The 19,093-nt window shown below is 36.2% G+C and overlaps 1 protein-coding gene across 8 annotated transcripts in view; it reads right to left on the bottom strand.

Moving 5' to 3' along the window:
- The window catches only part of dlg1 (MAGUK family member discs large 1), a 126,312-nt gene that overhangs the window by 30,238 nt on the left and 76,981 nt on the right, over positions 1–19,093 (bottom strand). For all 8 annotated transcript variants that reach the window (XM_088039066.1, XM_088039067.1, XM_088039068.1 and 5 more), the window contains one exon: positions 15,022–15,057. In XM_088039066.1, coding sequence (XP_087895192.1) covers positions 15,022–15,057 — 36 coding nt within the window. The remainder of the gene's footprint in view (positions 1–15,021; positions 15,058–19,093) is intronic.

Here is a 19,093-nt window from a genome sequence, read left to right as displayed (position 1 = left end):
GCGGTCAATTTTAGACAGGGGGACCTTCCGGAAAGCGACAAGATCGTTGCGCATCACACAACATCCAGGATAAATAAAGGAGAACTAATTAAATCTGAAAATGCCCAAGATTGGAAGCAGACAACTTTTATCAACGATTATTCTGTGACAAGACAGAGCTTAATTAAATATGAGATGGACGAGGGCTGGGTCAAGTTTCTGACGACAGAGAAAAGTAATTACTTGCTCCAGCGATAGAGCATGTAGCTCTAGGATCCATTAGAGTTTAAAAATAAATAAATGATCCCTGAGAGAACAAACGGCCATTAATTTTAACAAAAATGTCTTTCAAATCCCACAGTCAATTTTGGGCTACATAGCTGCAATAAAAATTACTTAATTATCCCGTTTTTAGAATGCGCCCCGTGTTCCGGACGAGTCATCAAAATTTCATACGTGCACATAAAATGAATGCAAACTCTCTCATAAATAGACGCCATGCAAATCGTCACGTTCCGTTCAGAATGGATGGAAAAATCTAAAAACCTTAAAAGAATATATGGATAGGGGAACTAGGTTCTCGTTATTTACGACATGCGGACAAGGAGGCTTCTAAAGAATTCGCTCAATTCACCCCTCGATCCATCACCCAACACCTGCTCGAATCAGACCTAATGCACTAAAGCGGAAATGTTAGGTACGACAGGAGCAATTTCATTATGTTAGTTTTTAGGGGCCCACCTAACCATAAACGATTTTTTTCGGACGGGATAAATCAAATTCTTTTACATTTTGAAAGCTGTCCAGAACAGATAGTCCTCTGGCAGCTTGTAATAAAGTGCCGGTACTTTGCTGGAAATATTGTTTCTTTCAGGACAGATTTTCAGCGTGCCCTCAACTGAATAAAGTTGCACTTTCTTTTACGTCCAAACCAAAATTGTGTATCCTAACTATTAAAACATTGGAAGGTGATGTATCGGTTTACATGTCAGGTTCTAATTCGGGATCCTTTTTCTTTTGTATCCGGCAGAAGCTCCTTTTAATTTAAGAGTGCTTTTAACTTTCTCAAGACCAACTTCATCTTCTTATATCAAAAGAATAATTCTCTGAGGGCCCACTAAAACAATATGACACGTGAATTGAAAAACTCCTATCCACAATATTCGGTGCGATATGCGAAACGACGTAATTCGTTTGAAATTAAAATATATGTGCAGTTTAGACGATTTCCCTTGAGACTTGCGTGAGATACGTGCTTAGGAATCGAGCAACGCACCGCGCATAAAGTTTTCCTGCTTTTGCGGTAGATAGTCGACCCACATAAAATACAGGTTTAGGAAAACAGGCCTTTTTGTTGGTATACACCTGTATTATGTATCTAGTGCTTTTATTTAAAAATCCAGCCAGTCATTTATTTCCAGGAAAAGGTATCGTGCTGGGGCTGAAGAAATGTGTGCATAGCATCGAAGATTATTAATTTGCAGCAAGCAATACATGAATACAACGTAAAAGGAATGCCGAGGCACTTGTCTTCGAGTCACCGCTGCATATCGCCCTTTTCCGGTGTTCGTCCCCATGAATTTTTCATTTTCTCCACTACTGCATCTAATTAAATAACCCAACATTGGGGCAAAGGGAATGAAAAGAGGGTTTTATTGTATCAACTTTCCTGGAGATGATGATAAACGTTAAAGTGCTTTGCGGTTTCTTTCATGAGAAGCACCAAGTCAAAAATGAAAACTAACGTGACTAATTAAATTTTTTGATTCTTTTGGGAGCTTCAAAATAGATCACGAACTGCGAAACCGCCAACACTTATTTGCTGTAAAAGCTCGATAGGGATCCTTTTGCTGCTGTAGTAACGTTTTATGTCCAGTGTTCATTTTAGAGCCTAGATAACCATAAAATTTAACCCCTAGCTTTATTCTGGTCAAACGCAATATCAGATTTTTCAATCAAACGTGGTTCCTGTCAACGAAATTCTAAACTGTTTTTAGCTAAAGTTGAGATAATATAATAAAATCATCGGCGCGTGGTAATGTCTCCGGGGCATAGCACATCCTAACTGTAATAGCTCATCATTACAGTGCACCAACCGTATCGGCTGTTGTCAAACCGCGTTTTATCTGCACATTGTTTTCATGGGCAGTGTCGCTAATTAGTTTTTTTCTGTTTACACCAGCTTGTAGTGCAAACTCGATTAATTCGGTCGGTGCCGAGTGCCTAAAGTTTTTGCAGTTTCTTATTATGAGCGAGATATTACCCGCTTTTTCCAGAAGCTCAATTAATGAAACAGGAGACAACACGATCTCCCTCTTAGTTCTCTCTTGTGGCACTAGAATACAGAGCAAAATATCATCTTCGCCGCAACTCGTAAACTTAAACTGTATTAAACAAATCGACATTGAGCAAAAGTATGTGAACAAATAAAAACTTGTGGACATTGCAGATTTAATTTCAAAACTTTAAGGCAGCCCATTAGCGTCGCGCTGGGAGCTCTGCAGACTTATTCCTGAGGGCAGCCCCAAAATATCGTCTCATCCAACTTTGTTTTCGTATTTAAAACAAACTTGCCCAAAGTCTATAAAACTAAGAACCTGTCAACGGAATGCAAAATACTGGAAGTCTGCAGGAGGTAATTTCCGAGCGAATATTAAGAGAATTGATCAGTAACAACAGAGCTTTTAAAGATGAAAATATATATTCTCGAAAGCTGATGCGACGACACCTTCTGGGTCCAAATTCGTCGAAATTTATGCGTGAGCGATTCACGTCTAGTAAACCAGCGAATATATAGCGCAATAAGAGATCCGTTCCGAGATACGGGCAGATTATGAAGATGTAATGCCGGTTTGAAATCGGGAAACGTTCCAAGTCTCTCCCCGACCGGAATTGAAACATCTTATCGGCATGTCCATGAAACGCTTCGCTCGCCTTCCTCATTTTCCCCGAGCAATACCTCTACGTATGTCGTTTCTAGACTAAGGCTTCAGTAGTAATGACAGCTTCCTCAACCCATCTTCAGTGATGAATTGTTGTTTGGATGGTGTGGTTGTGCACGTTATCTTGAGACTCGGAGGACTTTCCACATTGTTGCCGCATCGTTTATTATACATTATGGAATTCCGATTCTCGCCTAAGGGATTTCGCGGATTTGAAAGGGCTCGAAAAGGGCTCTCTAAAAAACTTACGACGCCAGACAATTCAACTTTGTTTTATTTTTGCGAAGGATTTTTCGGTAAACGGGACTTAGTCGTCACTAAAAGCGGCGCCGGTGAGGTTTTACGCTTAAAGCCGAGTAATAGATTGTCTTCTTTAGCTACCTTGCTAAGGAAATTTAAATCTCGGAAACCAATTGTGAATATCCAAACGATTAGAGACTAATAATAGCAGGAGTCTTAGAGTAAGATATTCATGAACTTGCTGCTTCACGAAAAACGATATCTCGCAACAGAAAACGGGAGAGAACCGCGAATCTTTCCAAAGGGTAATATTTCTTCCATTATTGTACAATCTCAATCGCGATATAGTCCGAGTTTGTAGTCTCGCACACGTTTTCAACTTGAATCCAATTTCACTTAAACAAAGTGAGTATTTTAAACAGGATAATCTGGAGACTAAAATTGCTAAACCAAACAAAGGAGACAGTAATGTAACAATTTCCTAGGAAATTTTTCTGACACGGCAATTTTCCTTAAAAAACTTGAAAGACGCTCTCTAAAGCGATTTATTATGAATCTGACATCCAATAACAGCACACCCCAATTAAGAAGCATGAGACCAAGGTCTATTGCGTGCCCACATCGTTATTAAGCCTTTTTAAACGTTTAATTACTCAGCCCACTTTCGATTCAAGAAAATTGTTTATTTTCGCGTTAAAGGAAAAATTACATCAAAAACCGAAATTTCTATTAACTTCCACAGAATTCTTCCTGAACAAAATGTCAAAACGAAATAGAATTGCATCACGCACGACCGAGAAAAAAAACAGTAAACGTTTATTGCTAGTTCTGTGTCTAAATAAGATGCTCGTACTATGCTCGATTTCTTCGCAATCCGGGTTTAACATTCAGAAAAGCTGTCCATTTTCAGGCCGACTGGGCAAATGAAATCAATTGTGAGCAAGCTAAGGAACGTCGCATTTTCGATTCAATTTGTATGCAATTACAGGATTTCCTAATGAAGACGAAATACAACCGCAGAATCGAATTTTCAATTAGAAACAAAAAGTTGAACCTACTTTAATTGCAAAGAATACAAAACGAGGAACAGCTTAACCGATCAAATCACGGAGATGCGTAACATCGCTGGTGAAATGTAAATTTCGAATTGGTCGAGTATATTGAAAAAACTCCTTGATCACGTTCTGCAATAAAACTGTCGCCTGACGAAAAACTCAACGAACTTCAATACATCGCTGAAACATTTTCAGTCGGAGCTATCGAGTGATATGATGTTATAAGTTATTACGGCGTTTACAAAGTTTCTAAATTAGGTTTGTAACGAAGCAGCTACCGAATCGAGACGAATTGATTCGATTACGGCTTTTCCTTCTGAAATTAAAGGAAGGCTAACAACAAACACTTCAATTATGTCTTCTTTCTACACTCGTTTCGTGAATGGAGCTTCGCTGTGTCTACGATAATTGGCAGAACGAGACGAAAAGAAGATAGCACGAGGCTTTTCTGGTGTCTAGGCATCTTGTTAAAAATTATCCTCTTTAGCGTATCCCACCAGCTTATATTGTGAGCTCACACGAGATGGTCTCAAACTGCAACCTGACGAAGTCACGTTTTTAAGGCAACAATTAACGGATGATAATGCTCGACTTTCTTCCTCCAGGAAATGAGATACAAACGCAAAGGCACTTGCTTAAACACGTTTCGCTACTGCGACTCTCCTTATGCTTGATTAATTCAGAGATAATCCTCCCGTTTCTTACTCCACTTGAGTAGATCGTCCAACTGTCGCACACTTTGCATCGCAAAAGGCACACACTTCAAACGCTTGTTTTATTCCAAACGGGACGAATGCCAAAGTTCCACTTCTAAAAGAATTCTATTTCATTTCCTTAACGAAGTAAAGAAGCTTGCTATTCGATTTTGCGAATTAAATATTAATAACGGAGATATTGATGTCGGCAGAATTCGTGCAAATTCCAAGTTTGTTCTAACAGATAAGGTTTGTCTAACCGAGCTATTACTCAGCGCGAATTTTGTTCCTATATTACCCTGAGGCATGGCGTCCGGGCACGAACTGCTTATATCGCCACTAAACAAGCGTCATTAAAGGGTATAATTTTAAATTATCTGTGGGTTTTCAAGCCAACGTTTATAACATCTAGTACACCCAACGTACATACACGAGACGAGATTCTAGAACCCATAAAAGTTTGTTAAAGGGTAGATTATAACTAGAAGGAACGTCTGTTGTACAAATACGTGACACAGCACTAATAGGACGTTAAGCAACTACATTAAAAGCATGTGCTCAAGGTATGGTCCCCCGATATCGAATTTAAATTATAGAGTAATCAGTTCGGGATCAGAGCGACTCAATTCCGCTAGCTTTAGCTTGAAAAAATTACAATACAGAGTACACGAGGGAGCTACGCAAATATTAGTTTGTAACGACCAAATGAGCAAGCTAAACCGTCTGTGCCTACAAGGCAAGGTTATTCCAATCCATATCATCCATACTGACACTTGGCACCACAATGCTAGATATACAGGCTTCTGTAAATGCTCAGATGCTGTTGAATAGGAAATATCATCTATGAATACTGCATAATTATCTTTCATAGCAGTTAGACACACTGACTCATTTTGTTAATGCAATTTCTGAGTAGGTAATTGTACAACTTCTCGAACTATTAACCACATAGTTCAAAACTGTTGAACAGTTATTTAAGTATCAAACAAGTGGATTTCACCGAAAGATGAAGCCTCTAAAATTATCGGAAAACGGTAATAGTACATTATCTAACGAGAAGAGAAACTTCTTTATTTCGCACGAATGAGAGTATTGATGCACGAGGTCGCAGTCCCATTACACCAACCCAAAAGTGCTGTAAATGTAGGTTTCGGAAAATTGCGATCATTATTTTTGCCTCACTTCGAGATGAAGCAGGTGAAAGTTTATGCAAGAAGCCGGTGGAAAAAATATTACTAGTTGATTGAAAATTAAAATGTATAAGAAATCCTTGGGTGAACTCGTTGACAAAAGCGACAATGTTTCTTAATAACTCAAAAGAAAAATAAAAGTTGAAAAGTTCGTTTGATCGATTTGATTTGATTTTTCAAGGAAAAAATATGAGTAAAGTTGGCACCAAAAAAAATTTAGAAAGTGAGTAGGGAATCATATTATATAATTTGAAAGAAACCCTCTCAAAATTCAGATTTTTGTCTAAATTACGTCCCCCGAAAAAGCCGTTTTTTGTTCTAATAAAGCAAGTAACAATTCGAGTGTTAAAACCGATTGGGAAAATCGAGAATTCAGGAAGATTAAGCGAAAAACTTATTTGAGCTATGCTAGATAGTTTCCGTTTTTCCGATACGTAACTGCCTTCATCCCATCAAATTATGCTTGTAGGAGCGCATCAATCCTTCATTGTTAAACTTGATATTCTGATTCCCACTGTGAAACAATGACACCTAAAGCTCAAGATTCATTTTATTTTATCTATTTGGCAGTAAATAGCTTATCAAATTTTCACTAAAGAATCGAAAGAAGCATTTAGAGATTTCCTTTCGGTACAATACCGTGCCTTGTTTCTTGACAGAAAATGAACCAAAAGTTGCTGCACTGAGACATCACAATAAAGAGATTATAAGAAAGAATCGATAGATAGATGACGTCCCGATCCATTATATTTCAACAAAACGTCTCTTTTGTGTATACTAAAACTTACAAGAGTCGTCTGCCGAACAATGCCCATTTTAAATGATGAAACTTTAACCGAAAATAGAGCATTAAATTTTCCAACAGATCACAAGCACTCCAATTTGTCGAGGAAGTTGGAATCGTAGTGTTTCTTCCGTCATTACAATTCTCGCAAAGCATTAAACCAGTGAATAAATGCTATTATTATTGCAATTACGTTCAAAGCGGGCGTTTTTTTCTATTGTTACACGCAAACTAACATTTATGAACTTTCCTCCGCCAAAAAAAAAAAACTGCAACTTGGCGAGGCGATCCTTTGTAGAATATTAAACAATTCTACCGATATACAAGAAAAGTCAAGATTATCTACACGCTCATGGCACCAATTCCATGATAACGTAACTACAAATTAAATTAGCGCATCGTTAGCAAGTTTTGCTTCGGGCCCGTGTACTATCAACTTATCTCGTAATCCTTGAACAACCATGGGATATTTATTTAAGCGTTTCATTAAATAACGAAACACTAAAATATGGCTTTTCGTAACGTAACGAGGTTCATTAGCATCACGCGGATGAATGGAACTGATGCAGCAGGAAAAGCGCACATGCAACAGGAATTGCAATCTTGTAAAGTTTCTGTAGCAAAGATATCGTTTAATAAAATGACACTTTAAACACTACAATTAAAGTTTAAATTATGCATAACAGCTCGCGGCGCGGAACGTGAACGTCCGCTTCAGCGCTAGTGTTGCTAAGACCTAACCTAAAACCATCAGAAGACCAATAACATTATTCATATACCATGGGAAGCGTCACCAGATCATGACTCAGTCAATACAAGATTAAATCACATGTAAACTCACCAGATACGAGACAAAAGTTTCCTTGTTTTGGTGTCTTTTCGCGGAAAACATCACGTGAAAACTGGTAGCAGCCACAGCAACGCAAACACCGTAATTTAGGATAGCGCACGTAAATAGTTAGCAACATTGAAGCGATGGCACCGGAGTTAAAATCCGAGTGTCGGCGGACGCGGTTTCCGGGCGAACAGTGGATATTGACGATGGAAACTGACCATCATGAATGTGAGGTGATACGTAGACATAGGTGCGGTGTAGAATCCCATTATGTTGTTCGTTGCATTCGAACGTATGTCGTGTACCTAGTGGAGGTGAAACACGCTCGCAGTGCTGATAACGAAGACTTGGTTTAAATCGACGGTCATGCGACGTCAACTGGGACGTTTTGATTGGAAGTAGTCAACAGAAACGATGAACTGGTTGCAGCAATTCTAGATCGAATGCAAATCGGATAAATATGAAATGTCAGCGGCTGTATGCCCTTTTCTACTGGCGATTCTCATGAGCGATCACATCGGTGACAAGTCACACGAAAAATTCAGATTGCCGAAGGATCAATGGGAATATTTTATTCGGATGTAACTTAATATAACTGATCGAACTGAGCATGTTTGTAATTATTGATTGTTTATTTCTCCAGCAAAAACTTAATATGCAGTATTGGAGCATATAGGCAAAGCATCATCAAAGGTAAATCCTTTGCGACATACAACTGAAACTCAAATAGCGTTGCGTGTTGTACCGAAACCAAGCTTTTTGTTAACACTGTCAATAGGCGATATATATTACCAGAAAATCGTATAAAGCTATCAAATTTCCATTGCCAAACATAAAAGATGTTCCGAAACATAGGGATAGGTTTCACCCTATGGCTTTTACGACACTTTTACAATCAGAACGTCTCGTATTACAATACATCCCGCTCTGTGCCGAAATTAATGTCAATTACTCTTGTCAACACATGCAATCAACAAAATTGGATTAATTAAGTCGTTTGAACGTTCTTGTTCTTAGCTGGATGCACAGAGAAATTCAGTGCAAAAGCACATCTCAATTTTATACCTTTTACAAAAGCTCACAATACTTGTAATTTGTCAAATGGGCGCAATTTTAGATTCTAGGGTCATAAAATCACACGTTCATTAACAACGCATGTAAAGAATAATGCAAAATAAGGTAATTTTTTTATAAAAGTACGAGGATACATAAAGTTTTCAACATGGATTATAAAATGACCACTAAAAAACATAAACAAAATTTTAATTATCAGCGGATGAATGAAAGCCGAAAACATTGTGATTTTTTTATTTTTAGGTATAAATAGCAACATTTTACCGAGCATTTTACGTACATTTTAATAAACAGAATCAAAATTGTGGCAGTAGTAATAAATATGGAACTATAAATAAATTCTTACTATGGATTTAAATTAATACTAAATAAATACAAATTATTTGTAAACAATTTATTAATAATTTAAACGTATATGGATAAACAGACTGAAATTCCATGAACGCAAATCTGATATTTCAAGTTTAATTTAGCTCATTTCTATATTTATTGGCGTATGCGAAAGAAAAAAGAAATTAACACCAACTAGGATAAGATTATTGTCTCAAAATGTATCTTCGCAGTTGCTAATTTAATACAATCAGAAAATTGAGGATTAATAATAATTACTACGTAGTAAACAAGCGTCACTATCATATATCAAAGTATGGACTGCTATATTGGACAAAAAATTCACAACCGTTTTTATCAAACTGATATTTGATACTCCGGTAGAGTCATTTTTCATGGGAATGAATATGAGTAGCTCTTTCATTAAATAATAACTTAATTACGCTCGTATATTATCGAACAATCAATTATTGTTCTCATCATAAGAAAAAAGCAGAATGAAGCATCAGCTCTGGCTCTGTTATTCACGAGAAAGACGTACTGCTAAAATGAAATTGAAGACAGAAGATTTATAAACAATAGAAAATAATACGAACAGACTATTTATTCAAAGCTAAATAATAATTCTCGAACTACCCAAAGAGAAAACGACTAAAATAAAATAACATAATATTCGCAATGCAGATTAAAGCTGATTTAAAATAGAAAATAAACAATCAATTCGCCAAATGGTTCGTACGCAGAATTTAAAGTCGAAGCTGCTTTGTAGTCGATTGTGTGAGATTGATTCAAAATTAGGGAAAAAGTAGAAAACTAAGTCAATCAAGTTTTTTGGCGTCTAACTTTTTGGACATTGAAAAAGATATTTGTTTAAAATTATTCACTAAGGGGAACCCACGATTTATCTCGAGCTAGTAGAATTAGTCTCATTATTTGAATTTCAAATACGACAGCATAGTGCAACTCGACAGGGTTCAACTTCCAAGTAATTAGAATTTAAATTGTATCGTATCATATAAAGAAAATTACAATCCCTTTGTAATCGCTATACTATTTGTAGATAAAAATAGTGTCACACAATTGATAAGACGTGTCGTCACTCACCGTGTCCAAATTAAACAATGACGAAACTTTTTTCATAAAACCGTCTTGCTGTCGCTTCTTTCTTCTTGATGTCATTTTTGTTGATTTGTTGTCGGTTTCTATAGATTAATCCTCCAATATAGCGCAAAAAAGTTGGGTTCAGGCTTGCTCTCATATCACAATAAATTAAATCACTACACGTTAATTATCTTACTTCACTGAAATAACAGTAAACAACTTTAGTAAGGGACTAAATTTAATTTGTCAGATTACTGCATCAAACACAACGCGCTTATTAACTAGGAAATTTTGGGGATTCATCGGATTACATTCACACGTCCGGATCAATAACTAAATGTGTGGAAATTTCTGAATTTTGTGGTTAGTAGTTTCATAACATCGTAGAAATAGTTTCCCGGAACAATCCTGGAATTTACAGATAAAAATTTATTGCAGATTTGATATTAAATGTTTGAGCCCAAGTTTAAGGAATTAGTTATCGGTCAATACCAATTGAAAAAATCAATTATTAATTTGAAAGCATGACTGATACTGATAAGATATATTTATTCACACAAAATACTCATCCAATGAAGTAATACGAGGTGAAAGTCGATGGTCTGGTCTAATTGGTTTTCACCTTAGGCAATGAAATGACAAAAGGAATGTTTATTTAGGACTAATGATAGAGACCTTCGTTTACGGTATTTAGAAATGGAATAAAAGTGGAAAACTAAACAATTTGTTTGCAAAATATCCTCGAATTTATACTTGAAATAATTTTTCTTAAACTTGAATAAAATTGTGTTGTGCAGCAGTTTTTATTTAGCGATAATATTAAGATACAAGATATATAATTGAAATTCTTATCTATGACGTAATTTATTGCATTTTCTTTATTATTATTATCATTAGCCGCGATTTACCCAACACATACCACAAAAGTCGTTGAATTTCAGACGTATTGTTAAAACTAATTCAATGAAACAATAATTATGACCTCAAATTGTTAATAACCTATAGAATTCTAAATTAGTAATACGAAATTTGGTCATTTCGTATACGTTATTTCTGTGTGTCTGAGTCATTTAAAATATTTGGTACAGCTTAAGTAACAGACCATGGCTAAGTCGTGCAAAATGTGCAATTTCTCACTTTCTACACATTTTTAATCGTAATGGTTCAAAGACCTTGACTGCTACCGTCTAAAATGTGGTTCAACAACAAACCGGAAGTTGCAGAAGTGATAGAATCTACAAGAGCTCACGTCTTGACCAAAGAAGTCGAGTAGCTTCTATAAATAGAACCTCTTTTTCGGCGGGAAGAATCCCACCACCTATCTGACCATTTTCCACGCTGTTATGAAAAAGGTACCAGAAACTCCCACATATCTTGTGCATCATCCTGACTACATTTCAAGCAGTGTAGACTGGTTAGTCTAGCTTGAGATGTCATGATCTACGTTCAATGGCATTCACCTTTTTACCTTTAGAGTTAGAGAGCAGTACAGTTAATCCAAAAAAAAGGGAAATCATTCTCACGTTGCAAGTACTTCTACATGAACGTGAGAGATACTAAAAAAATAGTTACCATTTAGATGAACGAGTTTTTATTCGCGCGGTATTTAAATTGAATTAAAAGGCAAATCTAGTAGTTGTGACTGTTGTCAAATCACAGTTTTTTGAGGTTATGTCGCCGATGAAACGTCAAAAATTCAAGTAAAACAGAACTACCACACTTTTCACCACTTAAACTCCACATTTAAATGTCAGGCGTAACGAAAGTGCACTTGTTCGGTTTCACTTCCGATGTCTAGACATCCTAAAAGTCTTTTCTTTGATCGAACAATGAATAAACATCGGCATTTTATCACGCGACGAACATAATCACAAAACAACCACTTGTAGATTTGCCGGCTTGGTCAGCAACGTTGGCATTTTGCCCGAATGGCGTCGCCGTTGATAGGGTGCAACGTCACGAACCGGGAGGATACGGCATCAACGCATTTTTGTTGCATATACGACGGTTGTTACGGATATGGACGAAGATTGCCGAAACGGTTATCGGCTATTGGATTCGATGGTTGTTGAATGTTAAATTTTTTGCCATGGTTTTCGCCGGTATTGTTGAGTAACACGACAGGGGCGTGGACAACAGGGGGATTCAGGACCTGCATAAAACGCGAAAAATGTGTAAAAACAGGACTCGTCGAGTGATTATGTAGTTTTAAAAAACTGATTGATACTGAATAATCTCAAAATAAAACATCATGAAAAGCGTTTGAATTAACGTCAAAATTTCAACTCGGCATTATTCTTCTTTGCATAAATAAAACACAAAAATGAAAAAAATAGCATGACCCCAAAACGAGTTGCTGGCTACGCCCCTGATGCTACGGTCATACATTTGTTATCGTTGCTCAATTACCTATAAAAGTAATGACCTTGGTTTCAATGCGGTTATTGTTTCTTGTTTGTTTTTCTTATTTGAACAGTTATTTGGGTAATTGCGATAATGCGATACGATAAACATGGGCGTTGGGACGTGCTCATTACCTCTTTGATTAACACAAACTTTTCTATGATTATGTCGACATTTGTGTTTATTATTTAAATAAGCATATTTACGAGAATTTTCGGTTTGTTCTACTTTGAGTTGTTATTAGGCCTGTTCGAAACTCAACAGGTAATTTGAATTGTGTGCTCGCATAAATCATTTCGATTTTAAACCCATAATTAATCTGGAAGCACGTATACAAGAGTCCCATAGAAACCCTCATAAATATTGATTTATGAGCTTGTCACAGTTATAACATTTTGGTGTTATGTTAGTTCCCGGTGCAGTGGCTCTATAGAGGTGGTTACAAACTGCATTATGCAATGGGTAATTTTTGGAGAAATCAACCAACAAAAGATGTTGATCATTCCTTCAAATTTTGCAGAATAAGTGTATTTTGAATTCCTTCTCAATGATTAGCATTATATCCTAACAACGGATCGTCCCCATAGGAGGCTTTTAAATCTACTTGCGAATTGTCTCTAATTAAACTAATTACTTAATTACTAAACAGACATTAAATTACTAATTGAGTAATTCCCATTATAATAACATAGTGATCCGCTTCATAAATATTCATAAAAACAACACTTTTCACTATGCATCATTCCAAGAAATTACTTTTAGCCAGTACATCATAATCGCATTTAAACCAGCTTCAATTGCCGTTATCAAATGAATTGTCAGTTATTACAAAACAAAACAAGGGAAACCTTTTATCCTAGTTTAGTTTAAAGAAGAAAAAGAAAGTAATACAAATTTTTGGTAACTAGTGGCGTTGTTTTAACCATTTAATTTTTACAACATAAGTTTACAATTGCCCGTTCCGCGATCTTCAATTGGACGGAATTAATGTAATTTCCAATAGAGTAAATTAATGTTCTAAAGCTCAAACTTATGTTTACTGGAACCAATTTCAATAATTTTACGATAATCGCAAGTTAAATTAAACTTTATTATTGTGCATGCAGGTGAAAATTAAAAGTTTTCTGTAGTGTTGGTTGCAAAACAACTTTTCTTCCTCATCTATTTATTGCGGCTGACATAGAAGTCTAGAACTATAAATTAAAAATATTCAAGAAAATAAAACTGTCGTAAAACGTTTGATTATCCTGACAAAAAGGCGCAGCATGCGCTACTTAGAAATGGCGAAAAAACTTTTTCTGACTTGGAATAAATGAATTCCACCCTGCAATTAGTTTTCATGTTCGCATATTATTAAAGTTTTAGCTACATGAGGAAGCCGGATTTCATAGCCAGCAATTATGTTAATTAAGATTAAATTCTTTTAGTTTGCTTTAATTAAGTTACGTTTTAACTGTAAAGAAATAATAACCGTGTTTACGGCTTAGGGCGAACGTTTTTGCAGTATTTATTATTGTCAGTCTGAAGTAGGCAAGTGCCCATGGTCCCTTTTACTCTAAACCGTCATTTGCATTCTTAACTAAACATTGCGTCTTTTAAGAAACGCATAAAGAAATTTAAAATCGCCTATCTCACTTTACAACCAGACAATTTATTTTTATAAAACGTCGGAAGATGGAGTACAATTTCAACTCTGTGTGAAAACTGTACCACAGCTACAGCTTTATGAATCAATATAAGCAATGTCAGTGACATATCTACAGAATTACTCTTGATTTATGTTATATGTAAAACAGTTTGGAAAGTTTTTCCAGGAAAATGTGTTCAAGGATCTCCTAATATATTTTATTTATTGCTGCTGGGACAGCATTTAAGTCAGCTAGTATGTGCTCTGCTTCTATGTACTTATTAGATCACTATCTAACGAGTACACTGTACCCTCTCATCACAAATTTCCTCGATATTACGTTTATAGCACCATAAATTCGGTATAATGGTGATCTTGTGTTACAGTTCTATTGTGTTATCATTTATTTCGTGTGACTACGCGAAAAGCTCTTGTCGCAGTTGTGCAAACATTTACCGGAAGTATTAGAGTGGAAAAACAAAGCCGTGTTATAAAAGTTTCCAATGAAAATATAATAAGAATGAAGATTGAATTCTGAATATATGCATGCCAAAGAATTTCAATCCTAACGCAGGTGCGAATGCCCCAGTTGAAGTCGTTTTGTTCCCTTACTCGAAATGAAAATAAATTTCTCCCGAGTTTTCCTGAAATACCCATAAATTTCCACACACGTGAAAGTGCGTACCACGATTTTGATTGATGTAAATTGGGAAATTGAATATATGTAGGCAACCAACAATACGCATGAGAAAAAGAAAACACTCACCTGGTCGCTATCGTTTCCTTGCCAGCTGTCGTTCCCCTGCAATCAAGAAAATTTATAAATATTAAAATCAAGCCAGCCATCAATTGCAGATTTCTTCGTAATATTGGAAATTAAGCCAAGATGTAAATTACAGTTTGAATATTTACATTTTTCCGATGGAATATTTTAATTTTGGAAGACAGGACCAAGTTTTTCCGTTTTATTTGTCTTGATCAGTAATTGCAAATTATGACGACAATGAAAGGGACTGCTGACGTCATTTTGGTAGGGCCTAACATTACAATCCAATTTACTGAGTAAACTTTAAGCAAGGACACATAAAGAAACAAGTAAAATTTTTACTGCGGCCTGGAACGTGCTTACGTTCAAAGTTCCACTGAGATTTGAGTCGATGTCGAATAAAGGGACCACCTCAGTACGTGATTTGCTGTAGCCCTTTCAAATAAAAGGAGCGGTTTCTATAATTACATTGTCAGTCCCTTTTCCAGAAACTATTCTATTAGCGCAAATTGCAAGACCCACCAAAATTCAATAAAAGAGTACATAAATATACGGCGCGGAAGCGGAAGTGATGTGTCACAAAACCGGAAGTTTTAAAAACAAACTGAATTGTGTGCAAATTTAGATTACTTCGGCAAAAAACAAGTGGTTTAACGCTGATACTATTTGGACCGAGAACTGCGAAAACTTTCAGGATTCTGAGGAAACTTCTCTATGAAAAATATTTGATTGTGTACAGTTGAGTATCCTCTATGATTGAATTTTTGGATACTTCTTGGATTTTTTGCATGCATCGGATTTTTTATTTTCTAAATTAGATTTACAAAATTGAATTCAAATGTATTTCGCTCAATTTTTCTTAGTTGTTTCGGATCCATTCGATCAAATTTTAATTATTTGTGCTTTTCGAATTAGTTTCTGACTTTGTTTCTCTCAGGAATATTTAACAAGATTTCTGATTTTAATACCATAACTCAAATCTAATATTTTGAAGTTCATGTTAAATGTGTAAACTAAACAGCTGGAATCAAGATGGCGCCAAATAATTAAAAATTCCCTTCACGAATCCCAACTTAAATTTTTCTCCGCTACTGTCAGAGATGAACACTAAGTGATTTTATTAAGGCATCCTAAAGCATTGTAAAGAAGCACCAGACTACCTATATTAGAATACGTTGGCTGAATACTAGTGGAGAACCCATAAACTATATCATAGTTTCGCATGAATTGAAACTTTTGTTTAAACAAACTTTTAAGTTGTTCTTCTGTTGTGTTTCCAGCTCATTGAGGCTCGTAATTGCACGTGAATTGCGCTTTATAACGTGTATAATTACTGCTAACTTCGGCAAACAGGTGAGGCAGATTTGCTGCTTTAACACCACAAGCCCGCAACTCTGCAATCGATACAGCACAATATAATTAATATAAACTTTCTCTTCTCCTTTACTTTGGAAGCTCTCTCAAACTTTAAAGTTGAGATCGCTTTGAAGAGCAACAAGATCCAACAATCGAATGTGACATCCCTAATGTTGACATATCGGATGATTTAACACATCCGATCGGTTCGATGAATCGTGTACTACGGTAATAATGGAGAAGCGTTCACAAGGTAAGTTACAAGCTTCCGGTCAAATGATACATTAGAGCTGTTGGAATTCGCTTAAACGTTCACATTCCAGAGCTGTCAGTAATTAATTATTAGAACTGCCTAATTGAGAGCAACATTTCAGAGGAAGACGTTTTAATGTATGTGGCTCATTCGATTTCGCAGCGTTAGTTTGACATTTCTTGTAATTGCGAGCATTAAAACATTGAGCTGTAATGCAAATTGCGTTGGAAATCCGTTTTTTAGAAAGACTGACCGGAACGGAAAAGCTGTTAGGAATGTCATTCACGTACTTGACTCGAGCGCTGTTTGTTGCAGCTCTCATGCTTTTTTTCTCGCGCTATCAAAATAAATTGTATTTGTGTAACGGCAGATCTACAACCGATTTGTCTTCATCGAAATAAATTGATTTGTAATGTTTGTTTGAGGTGTCGACGCAGGTGGAATTGCACACAGCGCATCTCTTCGCCGTGGTGCTATAAATTCTGTGATGAATGTGGGAACGTCGGCGGTAGTCACAAAGGAGCCACAAGACATGCCAAAGGTCCGCGTAACAATTTCGCTTGGGCTAAACGGTGAATTCTACAAGCAGACTGTTTCGAGAGATAGGAAACGGTCTATAACTCTATAGAGATCTTCCAGGTCGCCGTCCCTCGCTAAATGGTAGAATACACACTTGGTTGACTGTATAAAGTCGCACTCCATCTCCCAACACAATGAACTACTCAACTGTTTCTAAGCCACCGGTCCATTATTTATTCCAAGAACAATCGCAGTGTTGGTATTTATGGCGACGCTTTAATTGTGAGCACACAACGCCCACTGTAACACGCGATAAAGTTATTTGAATATGAAAACACTACGTTATAAGCTGTTACCGACAAAGTCCACTGCAGCGTGAATGCTGTATTGTCCTGCTGTATTGCCGATACGGTACAAATGCTGATAATCCGTGTGGTCTACGGGTATTTCCACTAAAATAGACCTGTCACAAAAGACATGGCTCTAGAGGATAACTCTAATGGATTTGTCTTGAAATAACACTCGTCAAAATGGGATTTTTATACACAAAGGCCCGGATTGAAAATATTGCCAACAGTTCGTTCCAAATAATGGAATAACGCGAATTATTATACGCCAACAAAAACTACAATCCAAAACACAAACTGAAAAAACTAAACATCACGTTCGTTCCTACTAAAAGCTTGTCGAATTAGTTGTGCACGATTATAATTAAGCAGCTGGAGCCAAAATAAAATTTGCGACGGTTTCACTTTAATCCAGTCACGTCCTTGCCATAATTTAAGATTTTCCATTAAAGTAAAGATTCATTTTCATAGAATTTGAATGAAACTCAACGGCTGGTGGCTCAAAAAGAAATTTCCAACAGTTTAGAGAACATACGTTCAAAAATGGCGGATGCGCCGGAATAAGAATCCTTGATTCCTTCAATTAAATTCAGATCACTCTTTAAATAGTTTCTCGATAGCTTTGAATTTCAGTGCTTTTGTCAACAAATTTAGTTAACTAACAGTTTGTGGTTGGTTTTATTGAACAGACAATTTCTTATTCAACTGAAAACTTATTTTGAATTGTTCGGATAGCTGTTAACTTTTAAAGTAGATCGAAATCCAGACCGATGCTGCAGTTTTGCAGACTGCACAGTTCTAATTCAGTCAGCTTTTACAAAAAGCTTTGAAATACACACTTCAGAACAAGGTACTTTTCCGAGCTTTTATACAGTGATGTGCTAAACTTTCGAACTCAATTTTCCTCCCCGTTTAATTCTGGTTTGTTCACAAATAAACAATAGTTTAATTTCAAATTGTTTTATAACTTAACACGTCGCAACCACTTCGCAACACTTGAATACCACAATTGTAAGTTTGTGAACAGGACTCAACACTGTGTGCTGAGTTTAAGGAGTTTCAACACATCATTTAAAGACGACTTTTCAGCGTTGCAGTTTCCATAGTTTTGTTCTATTTGGACGTCGGAGTTTTAGTTGCGAGATTTCACGAAACTTTCATATTTTTACCGATTTGTGTACTCTTTGTTTTGTACAGAACGTGACTGCTAGACAGAAGCATAAATTCCTATTTCATTTCCACGCCATGAATCGCGTAATAATAAATAGAAAAAAACGTTAATAAAAATGACATTCTTTATTCATATTTCATAATAAAGTAATATACCCATCGCAATAAACGACCGGCCAATGGCTGATTCGCAGAACGGTACGATTTATTCTTGTCCTTTGTCGCTTTTTGCGATAATTGAACAAAACCCGTCGCATCAATTAATTATCCAACTCGGCCTAGAACTAAAATCACGATAAATTGTGAACAAGCCCCATCTACAAAGTCGAGATTTATGACAATAAACGTTGGAGAAAATTCAACATCGAAGTGAGAGAGAAGAGGAAAAATTGTCGGCGCGGTAGCGCTGTTCCTTTCAAATTAACAA

Source organism: Gnatocerus cornutus, chromosome 6 (genome assembly GCF_029298725.1).
Source record: "Gnatocerus cornutus isolate USDA-ARS CGAHR chromosome 6, icGnaCorn1.1, whole genome shotgun sequence".
Taxonomy (NCBI): domain Eukaryota; kingdom Metazoa; phylum Arthropoda; class Insecta; order Coleoptera; family Tenebrionidae; genus Gnatocerus; species Gnatocerus cornutus.
Note: the sequence above shows the minus strand (reverse complement) of the source record. Positions and strands in the feature narration are given on the sequence as shown.